Genomic DNA, 27,084 nt, shown 5'->3' with positions numbered 1-27,084 from the left:
TCTAACAGGAATGTACAAACTATTCTCTATATTTCAGTTTTGAAGGCCTTTCACTTGCCATGCATCCCTTTGCCATTACCAATCCACATCTCCCAGATCCATCTAAATAGGCCTTCCTACAATTTAAAATCTCAATTAAAGAAGCAGTCTTGTCCTTTTCCATAATTATCTTGAAACTAACAAAATTATGATCACTAGATCCGAAGTGTTTCCATCACACACTTCTGTTATCCACCCTGTTTCATTCCCTAATAGGAGATCCAGTATTGCATTCACTCTAGTTGGGACCTCTATATACAGAGTAAGGAAACTTTTGTGAACTCATTTGACATTTGACCCATTGAAGTCCCAGTCAATAATGTGGAATGTTAAAATCACCTAGTATCAGAATCTTATTTTTCTTGCAACTGTCTGCTACCTCTCTACAGATTTGCTCTTCAAAATCCTGTGGACTATTGGGTGATCCTTAATATAACACCATTACCGTGGTCATCGCTTTTTGTAGTTCTCAGTTTCACCCATATAGCTTCAGTAGACGAGCCTTCCTGTCTGTCTTGTCTGAGCCCTGCTATGACATTTTCCCTGACTAGTAATGTCACTCCTCCCCCTTCAAACCTACCTGCTCTATCATACCTAGAACAACAGAACCTTGGAGCATTGAGCTGCCAGTCCTGCCCCTCCTGCAACTAAGTCTTACTAATGGCTACAATACCCTAATTCCACATGCTGAGCCATGCTCTGAACTCATCTACCTTATCTACAGTACTTGAAGTAGATGCAGCTCAGAACTGAAGCAAACAGAACTTCTAAAATGTCATTGATAGGGTGGATGAATGCAATTAACAACTGTGTAATGACTGTGTGACAGGTGCAAATGTGAAAAGGCAATAGCATGGAGCATTGCATTCTGCCTGAGCCTTAGGGTATCCATTGCTAATATACATACTGTGGGAAATGATTTTGGTCAAAATTTTGATACTCTTTTGGGAAGGTGTTCCTTGATAAGTTTGGCTAATAATTTTCATATGATTTGTTTAAAGAACAAACATTTCCTATTGTGCAGGATAGTTTTTTCTACTCGTTGGTGTATGATCCTTCACAGAAGACGCTCTTAGCAGACAAAGGGGAAATACGTGTAGGTACTCGATACCAAGCTGATATTTCAGACATGCTGAATGAAGGTAAGGTTGTTGTTTCATTTTACTACATGAATCATTGGTGTGTGTTTGCACAGAGATTGTATTTATCGGTAAACTTAGTTTTGTATAATAGTATCAGTATTTTATAAAACGGAAAAGTATGAGAATACATTTTGTGAATTAGTGTATTTAAAAGAATATAGAACATTACGGCTTGAAGACAAAATATTTTAGAACCACTTTAAACTAATCCTACATGCTGCGCTGGGTTGGAGGATGGCTCTTCACATTGGGGCTGCCCGCCAGTGATTGTTTGATGGGAGACGAGCTGGATTGATTTCATCTGTGGCTGTACTACATGATATGAGAAACTGCTGCAGCCTGTTCTTGCAGAAACATGGCTCTAGGACAACATCCATGCACCATCAATCTATAGGCCAAGGCACTCAGGGTTGCTTTATTTTATTATTATTATAAATATTATAATAATGCAATATATTATTAATTATATTAATACTATTTTGTAACTATGTTTTTCTGCAGTTGTGATTCTATGTGCTCTGTGTAAAGTGTGTGACTGGGTTTGTGATTTGCACCTTGGTCCCAGAGGAATGCAATTTCATTTGGCTAAAGATTTAGTATAATAATATGCTCTGTCCGGTTGGGATGATGTGAATTTGTACCTGGAGTACTATTACAACAGGTGTTCAATTTTTAGTGGTATTGAGCAGATGCCATATATTTCCCCACTGGAAACATTGTAACTGAAAGCTAAGATTTACATTTTTATATCGACACATGTATGGGAACAATTGAGCAGTAATATTTCCTTGGGTGACTGTTAAATAATTCAGTTGCATGTACAGTGGATAATTAATTGCGCCTTCAGTTAATTGGGGCAGTTGCTTATTTTGGACAACTCTTAAAGAACAAAAAATAATAATGCAAACAGCCAGGGTTCTCTTTATTTGGGACATTGCCACTTATTTGGGGCAGCAGATGGTCAGTCATGTGTACTAGTTGTGGCCATTGGACACTACACCGTGCTTACAGCAAACAGAAGTGGCAGCTGAGTGTGCTTGTGCAAAATTAAGGACAAGCAATCCTGTGGTTAGCCATGGAAACTGAGTGCAGCAGATGAGAGATACATCAAACTGCTGTCCCTTCTAAACCAGAAGCGGTCCAGCATAGCTATCAGCTCCGAACTCACGGAAACCATTGGAAATCCAGTACACCTCTCTACAGTCTGGAGAAGTCTTGTCAGAAGTGGTCTTCATGGAAACGTTGCTGCCAAAAAACATTTTTCCAAAACTCATCTCTGCACAAAAATGCAAGGACTGGGCTGCTGAACAATGGCAGCAAGTGCTCTGGACTAACGAGTCAAAATTTGAAAATTTTGACTCGGGCAGGATGCAGTTCATCCAAAGAAGAGCTGGATGGATGAGTGTCTGCAGTCAACAGTAATTAACAGCGATGGTTCCCTATGGGTTTGGGGCTGCATTTCTGCAAATGGAGTGGTGATCTGCTCAGAATTAAGTCATTAAATATGAAGACCAAATATGTAGATATTTTTGGCTTGGAAGCCAAGGAATTTGTAAGTTGATCTGACGCCTAAAGGGAAGTAATTTTGACCAATCACTCTGGGGATTTTTCATATGGAAAAGTAAACAGCCTACAAAGTACCCAGGACATCTTCAGGGAGCGATATCTCAGGAAGGCAGTGTCCATTATTAAGGACCTCCAGCACCCAGGACATGCCCTTTTCTCATTGTTGCCATCAGTTAGAAGGTACAGAAGCCTGAAAGCGCACACTCAGTGATTCAGGAACAGCTTCTTCCCCTCTGCAACCTGATTCCTAAATGGACATTGGAGCTTTGGGCACTACCTCACTTTTTTTTAATGTACAGTATTTCTGTTTTTGCACATTTTAAAAAATCTATTCAATATACATAATTGATTTACTTGTTTATTACTATGTTTTATTTTATTTATTATTTTTTTCTCTGCTAGATTATGTATTGCATTGAACTGTACTGCTAAGTTAACAAATTTCACGTTACATACCGGTGATAATAAACCTGATTCTGATTCTGAGAGGTACAGTGGAATGGATGGTTACTAGAATTAGTATCACATTTATTATCACTGACCTTTGTTGTGATGTTTGTTGTTTTGTGGCAACAGTACCATGCAAGACATAAAATATACTATAATTAACAAGAAATGGGTAGATAGAGAAAAGTGAGGTAGTCTGCATGGATTCGTGAACCATTAACACATCCGGCGACGGATGGGGAGAAGCTGTTCCTAAAGCATTCATTTTGGGTCTTCAACTTCCTCTACCACCTCTCTCGTGATAGGGAATGGAAGAGGACACGTGTCGCCTTTTGGAGATGTTCTCGATTGTGGTGGCTGTGGTGAAACTGGCCGAGTCTACAAAGGCTTGCAGCTTTCCTCGATCCTGTGCATTGAAGCCTCCAAACCAGGCACTGATTCCACCAATGAGAGTGCGCTCCATGATACATTTATTGAAATTTGCTGGAGTCTTTAGTGACATACCAAATCTCTTGACACGCCTAACGAAATATAGGTTCTCGTGTGCTGCCTCCTTAATTGCATCAATATATTGGGGTCAAGATAAATCTTCAGAGATGTTGATGCCCAGAAACTTGAAACTGTTCATCCTTTCCGCTGCTGAATGCACAATGACGATTAGTATGTATTCTCTCACCTTCCCCTTCCTGAAGTCTTTGGTCTCGCTGACTTTGCATGTGTGATTGTTGTGATACCATCTCATCGGCATCTAAAATTCTGTCAACATCAAATAGCGTCATTGGCAAATTTACGGATGACATTTAAGCTGTGCCTAGCTACACATTTCATGGATGCAAAGAGAGTCGAGCAGTAGGCGAAGTACACAACTTTGTGGTACGCCTGTGTTGATTGCCAACAAGGAGCAGATGTCATTACCATTCTGCACTGATTGATCTCCTGATGAAGAAGTCAAGTATCCAGATGCAGAGGAAGGCACAGAGACTCAGATTTTGAAGCTTGTTGATTGAATGATGGTGTTGAATGCAGAACTGTAATCAATAAACAGCAGCCTGGTCTAGGTATTGCATTAGGTACATATTCTAATTCCTGCTTGGTCAATGTTAGGAATATACTAGTTGATACAAGACAAGAACTGAGCATGAGCAAGATTGTACCATATTTGATTAATGTTCCCAGGCATCAGCTCACAAACTGTCGATGCATGATTTAAAGGTCTTAGAGAGACAGCAGCTACACAGTGAGTCGTTGGCATAAGTGATCTGCAGTCAGGGCAGGGAAAGTGAATGGCATATTTATGGAAGTCAAAGCTGCTTATACATTTTGTCTGGTGAATTCAAATGAATTGGATATCATACAGAAGGTGGAGACGTGAAAGACTGCCAATGCTGGAGGAGCTCAGCGAGACAGGTAGCATCTGTGGAGGGAAATTGTCAGAGAGAAATTTAGTTTGAAGTTTTTCAAGTGGGGAGGTGGCCTCAAGTTCTTCCACCTCCTCTCCATAGACTGGCTCATCGTTGATGGTGATTCTAATACAACACCGGTAGGTTCTAACATTGTAGTTTTAAAAGCAGACATTTCTAATCATCAAATCCCCCCACCCCAAAAAAATGAAACTAAGTTGTTCAAATAAACTGTATCGATGATTAAAGCTTGTTCTAACTTTCCTTCTCCTAAGACAATCCCTTGGGATTGGGGATGGTTAGCTTTAGTGCCAGTTCTGTAGATTCTAAGTTGTCTGATTTATGTAATCTGTCGAGCACATTTTTAGATCTCAATTTAGACTTACCACATGAAAAAACTTGACAAAAACCAGAAAAGAAGTGTGAAGAGAAAAACACCTGCCATATGAAACAACAAAGCTGATATTTTTTGTTAAATAACATTGCTAAAATGTCCTTCCTGTTGCTTGTATTTGATCCTGTCTGTGAATTAATACGTAGTGTTAGCAATAGCATTGAATTCTAGTTTGGCAGTGCTGGCATCTATCAGGATTATATGCTTACTCTATATTTTTCAACTTAGTGTTGATGCAATTTGCAATGTAGTGCAACGGCATGATGATCGCCATATTGGAATCTTGTGTGATGTAAAGAAAGAAAAGATTGCATGGGCAGAGAGACCATTCCAGGAATTGATGTTGTGATTAGGTTATTTCTGTTTTTGTTAGTAATTGAGAAATGGGTGGAGAATTAGGGAAAACAAACACAGGGGTGATGAGCATTTACACCTGAGAGAAATTTAGAAACATACACGAGTTGCTGGGTTACATCTGAAATAAGGACATGAGTTTAGAAATGACAGAAAGGTGGGGGGTTTCAAGATGGTGGCGCTGTGAAAGGTCTGCTTTGCTGAGCTCAGCACCACAACACTGATAATTTCTCATATAAACCTATCAGTTTCAACATTTTGTTCAATGCCCAAGTGTTGGATTTAATAACATGAACATTGATGGGTATTTTTTTTTGAGCTGTTCCAACACCATGCCATCGAAAAGTACTAAAAAGGCGACTAAGACAGACTGCACAGAGTGCTCACCCAGTCCGGTGCTGGGGAACTAGCCGTTACTAGCTGTGCTAACATGCTGGACCCTGCTTTTTGTCAAGTAATTCAGGAAGTTACAGAGAACATATCCAAATGATGGATGAGAAGCTGGCTGCACTCTCTCTGATACTCCAGAACCACACAGTGGACCTTAAAGATCTTGATACAAGAACGACTGAGGCCGAGGGTTGAGTTTCCGCAGTAGAGACAGTGGCTGATCAGGCCCAAAGCCGCATCCGGGCACTGGAAAAGCAAGTTCAAAGCCTGTCTGACCATATCGATGATTTTGAGAACAGAGGCAGAAGGAAGAACATACGGATCATTGGTCTACTTGAAGGTACAGAAGGCAGTCAGCCAGCCACGTCTTTTGAGGGCTGGCTGCCTAATTTCCTTGATTTGGAAACCAAAGCTGGACACATTACAGTGGAAAGAGCTCATTGTACGTTGGCTCCAAAGCCTTACCAACATCTATGTCTGGTTCCATAATTTCTGTGCTAAGCAAAGAGTGATACAGGCTTCGAGACACCGTGGGACTGATACCCAGGCTTTAATATATGAGGGATCCAGGCTTACGGTTTTTTTCAAGATTTCTCGGCAGCTGTTATTCAGAAGCACAAAGGATTTGACCAGGTGAGGAAGCAGCTGAGAGAATCCGGAAGCCAGTACTTAATGCCATATTGGCAGTGGGGCAGAATATGGGGTGCCAGAAGGTTCAGATACCCCCTTTAAGTGTGGGGTAAGTCCTTTTGTTCAATGCTGTTGGTACTTTGGTTTTTTTGTGTGTGTTTTTTTTATTGTTGCTCAGCTGATCTTAAGTCGGGTTTCTTCTCCTCCGGAGTCACATGATTGTCATAAAGGGTTATGACCAGTACTATATTAAAATTGTGCACTTGGAACATTAAGGGGAGTCATTCACCAATCAAGAGAAAGAAAATCTTGCTAAACCTGAAAAAGGAGAGGATGGATATAGCCTTATTGCAGGAGACACAGTTGAATAAAGAACAACTAAAACTGCAACAGCCTGGATTTGATCAAGTCTATTTTTCATCTTTTAATACCAGGAGTAGAGGGATGGCCATTTTAATTAGAAAGAACTTACCTTTTAAGTTATTAGACTGCATTAAGGATAAATATGGGAGATTTGTAATTGTTAAGGCTTCAATATATGGAGAGGAATATGATATCCTTAATGTTTACTGCCCTCCTGCTCATCCTCTCAAATTCCTAATAGATGCTTTTTCCAAACTTACAAGCTTTTCAATACAAAACATTATTGTAGGTGGGGATTTTAATTTTCTCATGGACCCACTGATGGACAGAGTGCCTAGTGGTCCCCCATTGCTCTCCTCACAGTCCAAACCAATCATGGGCCTATGTGGAGAACTAGGACTTGTGGATGTCTGGAGGTTGTTACATCCCTCAGACAAAGACTTCACATTTTTTTCTAATCCACACGTGTTACACCAGAATTGATCTTTTTCTAACCCCCAAAACACTCCTAGACTTAGTTGTATCCTGCACAATTGGAAATATTGCTATTTCTGACCATGCAGCAGTATATTTAAATATTAAGCCCAAAGATAATTCAGTACAACCTAGACATTGGAGGCTGAACCCTTTTATCCTAAAAGATAATAAGTTTATAGACTATTTTACTTCTGAATTCAAACTTTCCTATCTATTAATTCCAAATCAGCTAGTAGTCCATCGATGCTGTGGGAAACTGCGAAGGGGATTAATTATCTTGTACTCTGCTAGTAAGAAGCAACAAGCTGCGGAACAGCAGCGCCTAGTGGAAGCAAGACTTGCGGCAGCTGAAAAGGATTGTATTAATAAGCCTTCTGCAGCCAAGTTACGGAAGATCACAGTCCTACGCTGTACGTTAAACTCTTTCTTTACACAAGCAGCCAAAAGAAGATTGACATTTGCTAAACAAAAAAACAGGTAGGTATTTAGCTTATTTAGCTAGAAAGAGAAATGCCTCTCAGACTATTCCTTCAATTAGGAATTGGACAGGAGCCCTCACTCGTAATTCTAAAATGATTAATGTTGTGTTTAAGGATTTTTATTCTAAATTGCATCAATCTGAGCAATTAGTGATGGACAATCTAAGAGTCCTTTTTCAGGAATTTAGATTTCCTGGGCATTTCTTCTGAACAAGAGTCCCTCTTCCCTGCCCCGTTATCTATACATGAGATACAGGAAGCTGTGAGACAGCTCCAAAGTGGGAAGATCCCTGGTCCTAATGGACTCACTAGTGAATTCTATAAAGAGTTCACAGGGTTATTATCAGAGCCTATGCTAAACGTGTTCAATCATGCATTTAATCGTGATCTCCTCCCACCATCATTGAGAGAAGCTAATAACTTCCTAATTTTTAAAAAATGGAAAGAGCCCTGAAGACTGTGCCTCATACAGGCCTATTTCATTGTTAAATGTTAACTTTAAAATCTTATCTAAAACCTTGGTGTTGCGATTAGAAATTGTGTTACCTTTTATCATAAAAGAGGATCAAACGGGTTTTGTAAAAGGCCGTAGATCATTTAACAATATCAGAAGATTACTTAATGTAATTCAGGCATGTCAGCAACAGGCAGTGGACGGCTTGTTGGTTTCCTTAAATGCAGAAAAGGTCTTTGATTGTGTTGAATGGCTGTAACTTTTTTTTACTTTAGAACAATTTGGTTTGGGCAGTAATTTTATGAAGGTTCCTTACAGTGACCCTCTGGCTGTGATTCTTACTAATGGTATTAGGTCGGATAATTTTAGTATTCTGCGGGGCAGCCAGCAGGGCTGCCCTTTATCACCACTACTTTTCACACTAGCAATCAAGCCATTGGCAGAGGCTATTCGGCGAGACTCCAAAATATCTGCCCCAGACATGGGACTAAAGTCACATAAAATTACATTGTATGCAGATGATGTTCTAATTTTCTTATCAAACCCTGATATATCAGTGCACCACCATATGCAATGCATAAGTTCATTTAGTGCCTTTTCATATTATAAAATCAACTTTACGAAATCGGCGGCTATGCCTCTGGGGAATCTGCAGTAGGTTTCTGACACACAGTCCAATTCTCTACAGCCTCCACAGAAAGTAGAAGCATTCATGAGATTTCTGGATTGTGTGATGTGTTCTGAGACCATGAGGAGTTGTGTGCGATGTGCACTGCCAGGGGTTTGAAATTGCTTGCAATTATTGCTGCAGTGCTGCCAATGTAAGGACGGGAGTGTGAATGGTTTGAGTTCTCCTGAAGCTGATAACCATCTCCTTTGCTTTGTTGATATTGATGAAGCAGCTGTTTGCCTGGCACTATGACTTTGGTTCTTCCACCTCCTCTCCAGTGACCCCTGTTTCCATCCAAGGGGTCAGTGTGGACATAGTGGAGGATTACAAGTACCTGGGGATATGAATTGACAATAAACTGGACTGGTCAAAGAACACTGAAGCTGTCTACAAGAAGGGTCAGAGCCGTCTCTACTTCCTGAGGAGACTGAGGTCCTTTAACATCTGCCGGACGATGCTGAGGATGTTCTACGAGTCTGTGGTGGCCAGTGATATCATGTTTGCTGTTGTGTGCTGGGGCAGCAGGCTGAGGGTAGCAGACACCAACAGAATCAACAAACTCATTTGTGAGGCTACTGACGTTGTGGGGGTGGAACTGGACTCTGACGGTGGTGTCTGAAAAGAGGATGATGTCCAAGTTGCATGCCATCTTGGACAATGACTCCCATCCACTCCATAATGTACTGGTTAGGCACAGGAGTACGTTCAGCCAGAGACTCATTCCACCGAGATGCAACACTGAGTGTCATAGGAAGTCATTCCTGCTTGTGGCCATCAGACTTTACAACTCCTCCCTCGGAGTGTCAGACACCCTGAGCCAATAGGCTGGTCCTGGACTTATTTCCACTTGGAATAATTTACTTATTATTTAATTATTTATGGTTTTATATTGCTGTATTTCTACACTGTTCTTGGTTGGTGTGACTGTAATGAAACCCAGTATCCCTCAGGATCAATAAAGTACATCTGTCTGTCTGTCTTCTCCTGCTAGCTGCTGTCAGAAGGAAGTGCAGGAGTCTTGGGTTCCATGTTACAAGGATTGATCAGCGAGGCTCATGGCTGTGGGCTAATTTTGGGGGAATTTGAGATTAATGTTGTATGTGTTACTAGGTTCTGGTTACTTTTTTTGCTGTTTTTGAGTGGTTTGACCTGGGCAATCAGTGAGGACTAGGGTGCTTCAGTGAAGACAGGCTCTGCAGCCTACAGTCAGCTAGCAGCACTGAGCTGAACTAAACTGAATACTCCTGGACACCTGGTTTAATGTTGATATTCTGTGTGTTGTTCATTTGCTTTTACCGTTTGTGCATTTTGTTCTCTTTTCATGCACTGGGTGTTTGACATTTTTCTAGGGATGGGTTCCCTGGTGTTTCTTTGTTTTGGGGCTGTCTGCAGAAGGACGAATCTCAGAGTTGTATTCTGCGTGTGTACTTTGATAATTGTACTTTGAACTTTGAGATGAAGTAACTTTATTCTGAGATTTGTGGTAATGAAGTTTTCATTTGTAATTTTGTCACTGCATGTTAAAATAAATGGAAGCTTTACTTTGTTATATGTATTACAGTGAAGTATATTGTAGTTTTCTTAATTACTATTGTCACCTTTAACATACGAAGCATTAAACCATAATTAAAAATGCACTAAAATTTAAATTAATTGTTCAGGTTGGTTTATTAACTTCATTTATTTTTCACTTGTAGAATTCTCCTGATATGAAAGCTGTGGCAATTTGTTAATGTATGTTATACATTTTCCAATCAATAAATGTCAACTTACATAAGCAGGTGGAAAATTGAAAAGCTGTTCAGTCTTCTATTTGTGGCACTAATAAGGGTTAAACTTGATCTCTTTAATACTTTTTAAGGATTACAGTTTAATCAATAAAAAGAGGAAATCTTTGCTATTTCCAGTGGAAACAGATGCAGCTTAAAACTCCTGAAATAAGATGGAATGAAAAAATGTTATCCTAATAAAATTGCAGTATTCAGAATTTGGTGCTCTCTCAACTAAATCCCTGTTGCTTTGGATACACTAGAAAATGCTGGAGGAACTCAAAAAGGCCAGACAGCATCTATGAAAAAGAGTATAGTCTTGGGCCAAGACTCTTCAGGACTGGAGCAAAAAAAAAATGAGGGGTCAGAGATAGAATCAGAGTTCTAGTAGTGTGTTTGGATCTCGAACATTTGTAGATTTTCTCATTTGCTTTAGATACAGCCACTGAGTGGAATTGCTATTAACTTTTTGGAAAGCTTTTATTCTTGTAATCATTTTTCAAGCACATGAATACAAAGCAAATAATTTTAAAGAAAATAAATATAATCCTTTTATGGGCATCACTAGACATTAGACATTAAAATAACAAAGTACAAGGAAATGATACTGAGCACAAAAAATTTTAATGTTAGATGTTTTCATTGCATTTAGTCTTTGGGGAAAATACTGGAATTTCCCTGCAAGTCCTAAAGGGAGAATATGGGTATGAACTGCATGAGAATTTTCTTTCTATTGAATGTTTGTCAAGAACATTCCACCTGTAAGTGGGAACACATTGGGATTCCCCTGCAAACAATTGAAGTCTGAAATTACTGACCACTGCAGGAATGGATTCTAATCGTTTGTCAATGATTCTGAATACCTTTAGTGTGGGTGGCTTATTCTTGGCAACAAGTTCCTGGACCTTAATATTTTGTCAGTGGTGGAATTCTAAAACTGTTAGGTAAGTTGATCCATTGTTTTATGTTCCAGCTTTGACTTCCATTTTTTCCCCATAAAAAAAATTTTTTTAAGAGTTTATGCACAGAATAAGTTTCTGTGGACCTTTGAAGTTCACAGCAGTCAGGGTGAGGAGAAAGAAAAAGCGGCTGCTCTTGCACTTTATGATATCGTGAAGGCCATTCAGCACATCAAGATTGTACTGGCCCACAGAGCCATCACATCAGACCTCTTCCTCTCACATTGTCATCAAGACCGAACCACCCCCACCCCAACCTCCTGACTCCCCCACCAACCAGTTACAGTGGGTATGATTTGCAGCGGCCAGTTTATTTACCATCTGACAAATCTTTGAGACGCGGGAGGAAACTGGAATGCCCAGAGAGATCTATGGAGTCACGGGTGAATGCGCAGCTGAACACAGACAACACTGGAGATCAGAATCGAGCCTGGGTTTCTGGAGCTATGGAGGCAGTACTGGTGCCAGTGATACTGCTGTGCTGGCAGTTCACATGTCAGTTTGGTGATTGATCTGAAATGCCAAACCTGTTGTTTCTCCTTAAGTATAGCCTAACCTGCTGAACACGTCTTCAAGCCACAGTTTACAGATTTTGTTCTTTTAATTATCGCGACTAGTTCTTACTTTAATTTTGCCTTTCAATAAAGAACAAATGAGCACAAGAGAGGAACACAAATAGGCCACCTGGGTATTCACGCTTGCTCTGCCATCTGATATGACCATGGCTGATCTATGCTAGCATCAATTCCCCTTCTGCGCCAGTGGCCCACAGCCTCCAGTACCTTGGATCACCACTTCAAAGATATCTGATGATCCGGTCTCCATCATCCTCATGGGCAGAGAATTCCAGAGATTCACTGCCCTTTGAGAGAAGTTATTTCTGTGTGCCTCAGTGATGGACAAAAGTTGTCGTCTTATAGCACACTTTACGTTAGACTTCATGCTCATGCTCCCATTTACGATGACGGGCATCTATTTTGTGCAACTGTGTCATTGTCTCTCTTCTCTCAAAGTGCCATTTCTTGGAATATACCTCCTATGATCAATTTTAAAATATTGTAGAAATTTGCCGGTTACTGTCATTGTTCTATTGTAGTTGAAATACTAATACTATTCAATTTACAAGAAAATAGCAAATGTAACTGGTGTTGGAACTATTTTCATCAATATTAGCAGACCATTCAGTATACAGTCGGCCCTTCTTATCCACGGATTCCGCATGCATGAATTCAACCAATCGCGAACACCCAGAGGTGCTCTTCCAGCACTTGTTCGAGCATGTACAGACTTTTTTTTCTTGTCATTATTCCCTAAACAATGCAGTATAACAACCATTTTACATAGCATTTACATTGTATTAGGTATTATAAGTAATCTAGAGATGATTTAAAGTATACGGGAGGATGTGCGTGGATTATCATGCATCGGTATCGGAAAAAAATCGGAAGTTTTCTTACTGAGTAATTTGGAACAGGTACATCCGGTATTATTTAGCGTCAGTTAGTCAAACGTTTGTCTTAGTATATAGTATATATTTTACCATTCTATGCATATAAAACGCTTAAGAACGTATCTTTCAGTGCCAGTCTCGGGAATGGAAGTTCTTGGGACTTGGGACAGATTGCTCCCTAGTGCGCTCTCCACCGTGCTGGGTTTATGTGGAGGATCAAGAACTCAAAACCCCAAAACCCAATAATCAAACCACTATGTTGCTTAGTAATAATTGTAGCTTCCATCGGGGCAGAGCCTTTCTGACTTTATTCTTTAAAATTGTTCCGATCGTTGACCGAAGCAGCCTAACGCTTTTCCAATGACCGATGGCGTTTCATCTCTTTCCGTTCACTTTATTATTTCCTCTTTATTTTCAATCATTTTCGTGAACAGAAACACTGTGGATTCAGAGCTCTGGCGCCGGGTCCTAATGTCCACCGCACTGAAACAGGTTAAATAAGGTCTGGGGTTCCGATGGGTCCTAAGATCCACTGCATTGAGACAGGTTGAATAAGGGACTTGAGCATCCGAGAATTTTGATATCCGCAAAGTGTCCCGGAACCAATCCCCTGCGGATAAGGAGGGCTGAATGTATTTTGTGCTATTAATTGGTAAGGGATGTGTGTGTTAGAGATCTGCAATATTCAATCATTTAGAAAACATTCATGTTTACAGGGATAAATGTTGGTAGAAGTTATAATTTCTAACTTGGAGACACAAGACTACAAATGCTGGAATCTGTAGCAACAAACAAATTGTTAGAGAAGCTCAGTGGGTCAGAGTGAGTGTGTGTGTGTGTGTGTGTGAGAGAGAGTGTATTGATGTTGTTGGGCCAAAACCCTGCACCAGGACTGAGGGTGGAAAGGGGGAATAGCCATTACAAACAGAGCCAGGAGAGTTATGAGACAGGAACTTGAAGTGATTGATATGAACTGAGAAGGGGAGGGTCATGCCAGGGAAGTAGAGGAGTTGGGAGACACAAGCAGATGGGTAATATCACAGGAGAGCCCAACTTTAAATACATGGATGGAAATTACAATGGACATTTACAACTAACAGCATCTGTTAATCATAAGCCGGAACAATTTGATTCATACTGGGAAAAATGGTTTAACTACATAATGCCTCATAGGCCCGATTTCATTCTCACAAATCAATGAATCTGTTGTAAAAAAAAATCACTCCCTACTTGTACATAGTTCTTTCCTTTTGCTTGTTTTTTCTTTCCATTCTTTTCTATAAGTGCTCAGATAAATACTTTGCGGAGATTTGTGATATATATAATTATATGATATATATGTACAATGTCTGAAATACATCTTATGGAAATGTTTGTTTGATGAACTTCAATAAAAAAAATAAATCACAAAAAAAAAGAAAATGAATCTCAGGGTTGTAGAAGACGACACATTTGTACTTTGATAATACATTTACTTTGAACTTTGATCTCTGCCCATTTAGAATACAGAGAATTCTGTGGGACATGTTAATTTATCATTTAATTCAAGAACCCTTTGGCAGAATTGTATCTTCTTGTAGAATATGTTACTTAATGTACCATTTTAGCGTATAAAAAAAAAAGCTATCTTATTTCTCAGCGCATGTATTGTGAAAGTAGAGCTTCTCATATGATACCTTAATTAGATTTCAGGGAGCAGTCTGATATTCCTGACTGCACAATTATTTTACATAGATCCCAAAGGTGAAGGCAGAGGTTGCAGCCAAGATTTGAAAGTACTTGGCTTAGTTGGTACAAAACTTGCTCGTCAAAGATTTGTTAGTTTAAGCTGCAGTGAGCATTTGCTCGTGCAAAGCTAAATGAATGCTGCATTGTTGTATATATTACTTTGGGTAACATATTAAAGCAAGACCCTGTTTGCTCTTCTAGGCAAATATATACAATTCTATGGAATTGCCCAATGAAGAACAGGGACCTCTTTTGGAGTAGCTTATCTGTAGAATTTGCAACCTTAAGAAATAACTAAATTGAACATCATTGATAGATTTAATGGGAAGCTAGATAAATATGTGGGAGAAAGGAATATAAAGATTTACTGGCTGAATTAACTGGAGGAGTGGGAGGAACCATCTGTAGAGAGTAAACAGAGACTGAGATCATTTGGGTGTAGAGGCCTGCTTCTGTAATGCAGAGAATATGGGATTAAAAAACAGTCATGTTAGTTAAATGGATTTTTTACATGATCTATATTATTTGATCAATCTTGACAAAAAGTTTAAAAATAAATAAATCTTTTCAAATCCAGATTTCTCTGTGTATAATCTATACATTCATGCCATTTTAGCAGCTTAATTATATAGAACCATAGAACACGACAGCACAGAAACAGACCTTTTGGCCCTTCTTGGCTGTGCCGAACCATTTTTCTGCCTAGTCCCACTGATCTGCACCTGGACCATATCCCTCCATACCCCTCTCATCCATATACCTTTCCAAGTTTTTCTTAAATGTTAAAAGTGGCAGCTCATTCCACACTCCCACCACCCTCTGTGTGAAGAAGCCCCCCCTCCCCCAATGTTCTCTTTAAACTTTTCCCCCTTCACCCTTAACCCATGTCCTCTGGGTATTTTTCTCGCCTGGCCTCAGTGGAAAAAGCCTGCTTGCATTCACTCTATCTATACCCATCATAATTTTATACATTTCTATCGAATTTCCTCTCAAGTTTTTTTTAAGTTTATGTCTAAACTTAAAAAAGTCAAACCAGTTCATGCCCTTGCATCATAGTGTAATAATTTTTTATTGATAACTTATGCCTTAGATTAAATGTCAAAGCAATTAAATTATTTAAATTATAACCAAACTTTTTAAGAAAATAATTCTAGGATAAAAACCCTGTTTACAACAAATTTTTAAAAATAATATTAAAACTTAGCTTTTTATGCAAACATTGGTGGGGGAACATTCATAACATAAGATTTATCTTCACTATAGAAATTAAGAAGTGGTAATTCGCTTAAAAAAAATAATTATAGGAAAGCCAGTGTGAATTGGAAGAGAGTAGATCTGGCCCAAGTAAATTGGAACTGAAAGTTGACAAGCAAAACCTTGGGTTGTTTTAAAAGAATGGATAGTTTGGGTACAGTTGAAGCTTATTCCCATTGGGAGCAAAAGAACAACAGCTCTTGAACACATTGGAGCACAAAACAGATATAGGGATGATCAACCAGATAGAAAGCTGTTTATCTGCTTAGTGGGTTGTAGATAACAACAAGAACTGGACAATAATCAGAGAAAATTGTAGAAGAATTGAAATTAAAATAGGTGAAGCAAAGCAAGCCTCAGAAAAGCTTGATTCTTCCCACAAGATGGCATGCACAGTTGCAGCGGCCTCTCTGGTTCCAACCAAAGGTGCAATAGTTCGTCCTTTAAGTTTTTTTTATGATCTCAAGTCACTGTTGGAGATTAAGAACAACAAGGATTGCAGGTCTCCCCCACTAGCGATGGAACTGGACTTGTTGCTCACCATGTTGTCACCTGGACTTGTTATGTACCATTGTTGTGTGGAGGCAGTGTGCGGTCTAAGAAATGGTGCAAGTAATTGTTTTGGATATTTTTATTGTGATTGGACATTAATGCAAGGCTTGTTCACTGGTTCATTGGAAAGGCCAATGGCAGGGGAGCTGCATTGCCTCAGTTGCTGTGTCAACCAGGCCCTCATGCTGTGATGTTGCCTGTTGCAGCTGTCCAGAAAATTCACATACAACTTTGTAACAACAGGGATAGGTGGCGCATGTGGCAGGGTATTCAAACCGCAACAGATTACAGTTCTACTTTGTGTGTCAACGACAGCAACACCTCCCTTCCTGATAGGCTGAATGATGTCACATTAAGGAAAACCCCCTTCCCCTGAGGAGCAGGCACCCTCTCTGGCCACAGCTGAGATGAGGAGAATCATAGCCAGGGTAAACCCAAGTAAAGCTGTGGGGCTGGATAACATACCTGGTTGGGTGCTGAGGGACTCTGCTGATCAGCTAACAGAGTTCTTCATGGACATCTTTAACATTTCCTTGAAACAGTTCGCTGTCCCTGCAGTCACCATCATTCCAGTGTCCAAGAGAGTAGCAGTAACTAGCCTAAATGATTCCCACCCAGTGGCACTGACTTCAACAATCATGAGGGGCTTTGAGCAGCTGGTAATGGATCATATAAAATACCACCCTCCAGCTACAAAGGACCCTTCCACTTTGTGTAATGTTCAAACTGGTGCATTGATGATGCAATAGCTTTGTGCCTCCGCACTTGCCTGTCCCATCTAAAAAACGATATGCCAGGATGCTGTTTGTCGACTTCAGCTTGGCATTTAACACAATCACCCCTCAGAGCCTGGTGGTTAAGCTATCCTGATTGGAACCCAACACCGCTCTCTCTAACTGGAGCTTGGACTTCTTGATGGAAAGACTCTCATCAGTCCAAGTTGGCAGTATCGTCTCAAGTTACGATACGCTGAGCACTGATGCCCCCGGGGCTGTGTGCTCAACCGCTGCTGTTCGTGCTGCTTGACTCACGATTGCACTGTCAGATCCAGCTCCAATCACATCATCACGTACACTGATGATGCAATTGTGGTTGGCCTCATCAGCCACAATGACGAGTCGGCACACAGAGAGGAGATAGAGAGACTTGTCAAATGGTGTGAGAACAGCAAGCTGAGTGTCAATGTGGACAACCCAAAAGAGCTGATTTACAGACTTCAGGAGGGCACAGGTCAACCTCTCTCCATTGCACATCAATGGCTCTGCTGGAGAGAGAGTGAATAGCACAAAGTAAATTGGTGTGCATATAACAGATGATCTAAACTGGGCTCTCAACTTCCTCACTAGTCAAGAAGGCACAGTAATGTTTACACCTTCTGAGGAGATTGAGGCATTTAACTCTCCCCACCCCCATTCTAACAACTTTCTACAGGAGCACCAATGAGAATACCGTTTGGCTGCACCATTGTGTGGTGCAGAATCTGCTGGGCATCAGACCGCAGGACACTTCTGAGAATAGTAAAAACTGCCAAGAGGATAACTGAGGTCGCATTTCCACCTATTTATGACATTTACCAGGAACGTTACAGACCAAAGGCCCAAAGCATTATTTAGGGTCCCCACAACTCATCTTACAATCTCTTTCATTCACCGCTATCAGGAAGTAGGTACAAAAGCATCAGGACTAGGACTGCCAGACTTGGCAACAGCTTTTCCCTTCAGGCTGTGAGTCTAATTAATACCCTGCCACCATTGAGGTCGCATCACTAGGTCAGCATGTCATTTACTGTATATTGTATTGTTTTCTGTTTATCTGTGTTGCATGCATTTTGATTTTTATTAATTTATGGTAATAGTTTGGTTTATGAGCTGTGTGTTTTATTTATTGATTGATTGATTGTTGATGCACCAGAGTCCAGGGGAACATTGTTTCGTTTGTCAGATGACAATAAACTTGAACTCGAGTGGAGATGCTGGAGGTAGTGTGGGAGAGAGGAGAGGTCTCTGTGAGTGCACTGGAATCCGTGCAGTGTTGAGTTTGGTCCCTCCCATCATGCTGCTCTCCAGTATTTTCTCGGTATAAAACAAGCTGGATTGCATTCCTCTGCAGCTGCACTAGCAAGTCATGAAGAACTGCTGCATTGACAACAGAAAGTCTGCAAGAGCTAGAAATCTGAAACGCACCCAAAATACTGGAGGAACTCAGCAGGCCAGGCAGAATCGTTGGAAAAAAGTACAGGTGGCATTTCGGGCTGAAACCCTTCAGCAGGACAGGAGAAAAAATGCTGAGGAGTAGATTTTAAAAAGATGGGGGGAGGGGAGACAGAAATGCCAGGCAATGGATGAAACCTGGAGGGGGAGGGATGAAGCAAAGAGCCAGGAAGTTGATTGGTGAAAGAGACAGAAGGCCATGGAAGAAAGAAGAAAGGGGGGAGGAGGAGGAGCATCAGAGGGAGGCAATGGCAGACAAGTGGATAACATGAGAGAGGGTCGAGGGGATGGGAAGTGGTGGAGGGAGGGGGTATGGAGGCATTACTGGAAGTTTGAGAAATTGATGTTCATGCCATCAGGTTGGAGGCTACCCAAACGGAAAAGCCTGACCACTTTGCCTAGCATCTACGCTCTGTCCGCCAGAACAAGCAGAATCTCCCAATGGCCACCCATTTTAATTCCACTTCCCATTCCGATACATCCATCCATGGCCTCCTCCACTGTTGGAATAAGGCTGCTCTTAGGGTGGAGGAACAACGCCTTGTATTTTGTTTGGGTAGCTTTACTCTTGCAGAAATGTGGCTCCAGGACAAGATTCCATGCAATATTAGTCTACTGGCCATGCCATTCAGGTGACTTCAGCTATATTATTGTTTGGTGACTACATGTTTTTTCTGTTATTGTGGCTACATTTGCTGTGTACTGTGTGTGACTGTTGATTCTACGTTTTGCACCTTGGCCCTGAAGGAACGCTGTTTCATTTGGCTGTATTGATGTCATTCAACCGAGTGACAAGCATGAACTTGAACTATTGTTTCAATTTCAATTCCCTGAAAAAATTAACTAGCGACAATAAGAAGCAACCTGTTTGAACATACGTACAATGGGAGAAAAAGCATTACATGACAGAATGGAGCATTTTAAGGTCAAAAATGAGAATTCCCACCTTGGTGATGAGGGCAGTGTTTATGTACACAGTGCTAGATTGAGCTGAACTGAATATGCCTGGACTCTTTCGATGACTTGGTGTTTTATATTATGCTTCTTTTTTGCCGTTTGTGCTATTTGTTTTTCTTAGCGCGTGGGAGGGGATTTGTGTTTATTTTAACGTGCTCCGTGATTTTCTTTGCTTTGTGGCTGTCTCTGGGAAGATGAATCTCAGGGTTGTATATTGCACTAAATGATTACCTTACCCGAACCTTCATCAGGAAGTAGGGTGCTTTAAGAGTGAAAGTGAATGAGTAGATAATTGTGACTTTGGTTATTGATAGAACAAGGTATTAGAAAAGCTGGCTAAGTCACTCGGACCAGATAGGGAAGTACTTGAGTAGGGGTATTTACCATATTTTTAAAATGACTTTTTTTGGATTTGAAGTATGGGAGAGTAGAATCAGAATCAAGTTTATTGTCATTGACATAAGTTGTGAAATCTATTGTTTCGTGGCAGCAGTAGAGTACAAGCATAGAAAATTACAAAAACAAGTGAATAAACAAGCAGTTCAAAAGAGGAATAAGGAAGTAGTGTTCATAAATACATAGACTGTTGAGAAATCAGATGGCAGAGAGGAAGAAATTGTTCCGAGACATTGAGTTGGGACCTTCAAGCTCTTTGTATCTCCTCCCTGATGTTATGAATGAGAAGAGGGCATGTCCCAGATAGGGATGTTTCTTAATGATGGATGCAACCTTGAGGAACCTGTTTTGAAGATGTCGTCATTGGGGATGTTTGTGCCACGATGGATCTGGTTGAGTCTACAACCCTCTGAGGCCTCTTTCGATCCTGCGTGTTGGTACCTCACATGAGTCAGTGATGCAGCCGGTAGTGAATATTACTCTTTTAGAAACATAGAAAACCTACAGCACAATACAGACCCTTTGGCCCACAAGGCCATGCCAAACATGTACTTACTTTAGAAATTACCTAGGGTTACTCATAGCCTTCTGTTTTTCTAAGCTCCCTGTTCCTATCCAGATAGGAGTCTAGTAAAAGACCCTATCATATCTGCCTCCACCACCGTCACTGGCAGTCCATTACACGCACTCACCACTCTCTGCATTTTAAAAAAAAACTTACCCTGATATCTTCTCTCTACCTTATTTCAAGCACCTTAAAACTGTGCCCTCTTGTGTTAGCCATTTCAGCCCTGGGAAAAACTATCCACAAAATCAATCTCTCTAGTCATCTTCTACACCTGTATCAGGTCATTTCTCATCATCTGTCACTCCAAGAAGAAAAGGCCAAACTCACTCAATCTGCTCTCATAAGGCATGCTTCTCAATCCAGGCAACATCTTTGTAACTCTCCTCTGCACCCTTTTTTATGGTTTCCACATCCTTTCTGTAGTGAGGTGACCAGAACTGAGTATAGTACTCCAAGTGGGGTCTGACCAGGGTCCTATATAGCTGCAACATTACCTCTCAACTCCTAAATTCAATTCCATGATTGATGAAGGCAAATATACCGGACGCCTTCTTAACCACAGAGTCAACCTGCACAGCAGCTTTGAGTATCCTATGAACTCAGACCCCAAGATCCCTCTGATCCTCCACACTGCCAAGAGTCTTACCATTAATACTATATTCTGCCATCATATTTGACCTACCAAAGTGAACCACCTCACACTTGAACTCCATCTGTCACTTTTCAGCCCAGTTTTGAATCCTATTGATGTCCCGCTGTAACCTCTGACAGCCCTCCACACTATCCAGAACACCCCAACCTTTGTGTCATCAGCAAACTTACTAACTCATCCCTCCACTTCCTCCCTGGGGCACACCACTGCACAACCTCCATGCAGAATATGACCCATCTACAAGCACTCTTTGCCTTCTGTGGACAAGCAAATTCTGGATCCACAAAGCAATGTCCCCTTGGATCCCATGCCTCCTTTCTTTCTCAATAAGCCTTGCATGGGGTACCTTATGAAGTGCCTTATTGAAATCCATATACACTACATCTACTGCTCTTCCTTCATCAATGTGTTTAGTTAAATCCTCAGGAAATTCAAACAGGCTTGTAAGGCATGACCTGCCCTGTGACAAAGCCATGCTGACTATTCCTGATCATATTATGCCTCTACAAATGTTCATAAATCCTGTCTCTCAGGATCTCCTCCATCAGCTTACCAACAACTGAAGTAAGACTCACAGTTCTATAGTTTCCTGGGCTTTCTGTACTCCCTTCCTTGAATAAGGGAACAACATCCGCAACTCTCCAATCCTCCAGAACCTGTCCTGTCCTCATTGGTGATGGAAAGATCATCGCCAGAGGCTCAGCAACCTCCCTTGCCTCCCACAGTAGCCTGGGGTGTATCTCCTCCGGTCCTGGTGACTTATCCAACTTAATGCTTTCCAAAAGCTCCAGCACAACTCCTTTTTTAATGACTATATGTTCAAGCTTTCAGTCTGCAGTAAGTTATCCCTACAATCGCCAAGGTCCTATTCCATAGTGAATATTGGAGCAAAGTACTCATTAAGTACCTCGGCTACCTCCTCCGGTTCCATACACACTTTTGCACTGTTGGACTTGATTGGTCCTATTCTCTCATGTCTTATCCTCATTCTCTTGCTCTTGCTTTTGTTTTGGGAAAATAGAGAATGAGGATGTCAATAATCTAGACCAGTGAACTTAATCTCAGTTGTGAGAAAGTTATGAGAAACAGTGGCCCAGGGCAGAATTAATAGTCAGGTGGAGGGATATGAATCATGGTAAGTAGATTTCTTACGAGCCAACTGCATGTAACCAATTTGATTGAACTTTTTTGATATGTTTGGTGCTGTTAGTTGGTATGCATGGAATAGAACATAAAACTGTACAAAACAAGATACGTCTTTCAACCCATTATGTTGTGTTGAACTAATTAAACCAGGCTCCTAATAACCTAACCCTCCTTCTTTCTGATTGACTATACTCCCCTCTGTATATTCATGTGTTGTTAAATGCCCTTATGCAAGCAGCCTCTACCATCTGTTCTGTCAGTGCATTTCAGATCCTTAACACTATATAAATACAAACTCTATCTCCTCTTAGCTAAATACATCTCCTCTAGTACTGAACATTTCAATCCTGGGAAAAAGGCATTAGCTGCCTATCTCTACCTTGTCTGGATTTATAACCTTCTGTCAACTTTCCCTTGGCTCTGAAAAGCCCCAGCTTGTCCAGCTACTCTTCATAGCATATGTCCTGGTAGAACTTGTCTGCACCCTCACCAATGCCTCCACATCCTTCCTGTAATGAAAGGACCAAAACTGAATGTAATACTGCAAGTGTGTCCTAACTAGCAGTTTATAAAGTTGCAACATAATTCCTTGCTCTTGAATTCATTACCTCAACTACTGACATCTCGCGTGTCATATACCTTCTTTATCACTCTATCAAACTGTGTGGTGACTTTTAGCAAGTCATGAACCTGGACCCCCAGATTCCTCTGTTCATCATTGCTATTAAGGATCTTGTCTTAACTGTGTGGTCTCTCAAAGTGCAATCCCTCACACTTGCCCAGGTTAAACAACTCCTGCCACTTCTCTGCCCGTATCTGCAACTGGTCCATATCCCTCTGTATCTTTTGGAAATCTTGTATACAGTCTTGAAAATGGGATATTGAGACCCTCTTCAACATTACAGGCAGCTTCATGCAGGCCAACTTTGAGTGTTTTACCAGAATTCTACCAGTGTGTGTCCTGTCTCACCATGGGCCTAAATATCCCTTACCATTGCTACGCAACCATCAACGATATCTACCTAGCCATTCCCTCCCCAAGATATGGCTAATAAGACTTCACAGGCTGAACTTCTCCATCCTGCATACAAACAGAAGCTGAAATGTTAGGATCCAGTACAGAAAATTATTCAGTGGTGGTCTGAGGAAATGGCTAAGATTCTATGTACCTGCTTTTAGGCTGTAAACAGGTTTGTGTTCAAAGAGTCAACAGCCAGTTTAGGTGAGTTTGTCACCATCTTTATCTGCAAGTATGCTGAAGACTGTGTATGAAAGAGGACAATCCTGGTGTTGCCAAACCAGAAATCATGGATGGTCCACTTCTTGCTGAAGTCTAGGACAGTGGCATTCTAATTTTGGTATACGGTCGGCCCTCCTTATCCGCGAATTCAACCAACCGCGAATCGCGAAAACCCAGAAGTGCCCTTCCAGAGCTTGTTGTTCGAGCATGTACGGACATTTTTTTCTTGTCATTATTCCCTAAACAATACAGTATAACAACAGTTTTACATAGCATTTACATTGTATTAGGTTTTATAAGTAATCTAGAGATGATTTAAAGTATACAGGAGGATGTGCGTGGGTCATCGTGGATCGAGATCGAAAAAAATCGGAAGTTCTCTTACTAAGTAAGTCGGAACAGGTACATCTGGCATTATTTAGCATCAGTCAAACGTTTGTCTTAGTATATAGTATATATGTTACCTTTCTATGCATATACAACACTTAAGAATGTATGTTTCAGTGCCGGGCTCAGGAACCGTTCCCAAGTGCGAGCCAGTGACAGACCACATGCGAGTGCACTCTCCATCCGTGGTGGGTTGATGTGGAGGCTCAAAACCCCAAAACCCAATAATTAAATCACTGTGTTGCTTAGTAATAATTGTAGCTTTCATCGGGGCAGGGCCTTTCTCACTTTATCCTTTAAAATTATTCCGATCATTGACCGACGTAGCCTAACGCTTTTCCAATGACCGATGGAGTTTCACCTCTTTCCAATTGCTTTATTATTTCCACTTTATTTTCAATCATGCTCGTGATTATTTTCGTGAACAGAAACACTGCGCATTCAGAGCTCTGGCGCCGGGTCCTAATGTCCACCACACTCAGACAGGTTAAATACGGTCTGGGGTTCTGCTGGGTCCTAAGATCCACTGCATTGAGACAGGTTGAATAAGGGACTTGAGCATCCGCGAATTTTAATATCCGCGAGGGGCCCCGGAACCAATCCTTCACGGATAAGGAAGGCCGACTGTACTTGATCTTTTTAAGATATCAAGGTATGATCTCCATATAGCTACTGGGGATGTCAGCAGACAATACGTGTCCTGATGCACCATCTGGATGCCTCGTGATTTGGGATGGCATCTGCTATTTCTGTGACTGAGAAATTTAAGAGAATGGTGGACGTAGCTTATTTCTCGCCACCTCTGTAAAGCAGCCAGTGTAATTGAAAACCCTACCCACCCTGGATATTCTTTGTCTCTCTCTCCCCCCCCCCCCCCCCCAAATTGGGTAGACAATACAAAAGCCTAAGAAGACATACCACCAGGCTGAAAGACAGCTTTATCCTACCATTATAAGACAATTGATGGTTTCTTGCATAATTAGATGGACTCTTGACTTCACAATCTACCTTGTTTTCACCTTGTACCTTATTGATATAGTTACGAACTTTGAGAATTCGTACCACTCGCATCTCTCTTTACTTCGTTGGCACAGCATGGAAACTGCAAGCAGTTTCAAACTCCTGGGAGGGCACATTCTGCACAACTTATTATGGTCCCAGAACACATACACAATCAGGAAAGCTCACCAACACCTCTACTTTCTGAGGGGACTGAAGAGATCTGGACTATGCACATCTATACTCGCATCATTCTGCAGATGAGCAGCAGACAGCATGGTATGGTATGGAAACGTCACTGCACGGTGTGGAAACTGCACTGCGGCAGAAACGATAGTCAAGACTGTCTGATGGATGTACCACCAGCACCACTCTATCCACCATCAAGGGTATGGAGTATATACAGAAAGGTGCCAGAAAAGGGCTTGTAACATCATAAAGGACCTTTCCCACCCTGCTCATGTACTGTCCTTCCATGAACACCATTCTTGTTCAGTATTTTTTCTTTATAGCAGACACTTGAAAAGAAACTTTAGCAAATTCTAGAGATTTCAGTAGGTCTTTTGCTGTTACCCTTGGGTTCTTTTTCCACCTGCTTCAGAATCTGTTGAACCTAGACCGATTGTTTAAATAGTTTACTCAGTTTTGACAAGAAGAAATAATTGTTTGTGTGTTACTAGTTCAGACAGATTGCTTGTATGTGTATTATTATAACTTAGATGAAGATCAGACCATATTTTATGAGTAATTAATGCAGAAAGCCAGGTAATTGCAAAGTGTTCACAAGCTTCTCCTTGCAACTGTATAATCAATTTGTATATATAAGCTAACTTATATATTTATGCATGTTGTGGGTTTTTTTTATGCTGCATTGTACATCCTTCACGTGTACTGGAAATTACACTAAACAATCTGCAATCTTGAATTAGAATCAGAATCATTTTTAGTATCTCCGGCATATGTGGTGAAATTTGTTGTTTTACAGCTGTACTACTGTAGGTAGAGTACATAGCTTCATTATCCATTCAGAAATAGAACATAGAATAGTACAGCACAGTACAGGCCCTTTGGCCTACAATGTTGTGCCAACCCTTAAACCCTGCCTCCCATAAATTCCTCCATATTCCTGCCTCCCATAAATTCCTCCATATTCCTGCCTCCCTCCTTAAATTCCTCCATATACCTGTCTAGTAGTCTCTTAAATTTCACCAGTGTATCTGCCTCCACCAATGACTCAGGTAGTGCATTCCACGCACCAACCACTCTCTGAGTAAAAAACCTTCCTTTAATATCCACATTGAACTTCCTACCCCTTACCTTAAAGCCATGTTCTCTTGTATTGAGCAGTGGTGCCCTGGGGAAGAGGTGCTGGCTGTTCACTCTATCTATGCCTCTTAATATCTTGTATACCTCTATCATGTCTCCTCATCCCCCTTCTCTCCAAAGAGTAAAGCCCTAGCTCCCTTAAATCTGATGGGGAGGGCAAGAAGCTGTTCCTAAAATGTTGAATGTGTGTCTTTAGGCACCTGTACCTCTTCCCTTGATGAGAAAGAGGGCATATTCTATGTGATGGTGGTCCTTAATGATGAATGCCACCTTTTGAAAATGTCCTCAATGCTGGGAGGCGAGTGCTTATGATGAAGTTAGCTGACCTTTCAACTTAGTGCGGCTTTTTCCAGTGCTTTGTAGTGGCCTTCCATACCAGCTGGTGATGTAACATGTTACAATGCTCTCCACAGTACACCTGCAGAAATTTGTGAGAGTCTTTGGTGACATACCAAATTGTCTCAAACTCCTAATAAAATATAGCTGCTGTTCTGCCCTTGTTGTATTTGGATCAATACTTTCGGCCCAGGATAGATCTTCAGTGATATTGACACCCAGGAACTTGAAACTGCTGATCCCTCGATGATGACTGATGTGTGTTCCCTTGACTTCCCCTTCCTGAAGTTCACAGTCAATTCCTTGGTCTTACTGATGTTGAATGCAAGGTTGTTGCAACACCCCTCAAC

General features: G+C 41.0%; 1 protein-coding gene across 5 annotated transcripts in view; it reads left to right on the top strand.

The window, feature by feature from the left end:
• The window catches only part of mta3 (metastasis associated 1 family, member 3), a 192,208-nt gene that overhangs the window by 58,264 nt on the left and 106,860 nt on the right, over positions 1–27,084 (top strand). For all 5 annotated transcript variants that reach the window (XM_059985759.1, XM_059985758.1, XM_059985761.1 and 2 more), the window contains exon 6: positions 1,064–1,181. In XM_059985759.1, the coding sequence (XP_059841742.1) occupies positions 1,064–1,181 (118 nt within the window). The remainder of the gene's footprint in view (positions 1–1,063; positions 1,182–27,084) is intronic.

Source organism: Hypanus sabinus, chromosome 12 (genome assembly GCF_030144855.1).
Source record: "Hypanus sabinus isolate sHypSab1 chromosome 12, sHypSab1.hap1, whole genome shotgun sequence".
Taxonomy (NCBI): domain Eukaryota; kingdom Metazoa; phylum Chordata; class Chondrichthyes; order Myliobatiformes; family Dasyatidae; genus Hypanus; species Hypanus sabinus.
The sequence above is the reverse complement of the archived record's forward strand: the minus strand, read 5'-3'. Positions and strand labels throughout refer to the sequence as shown.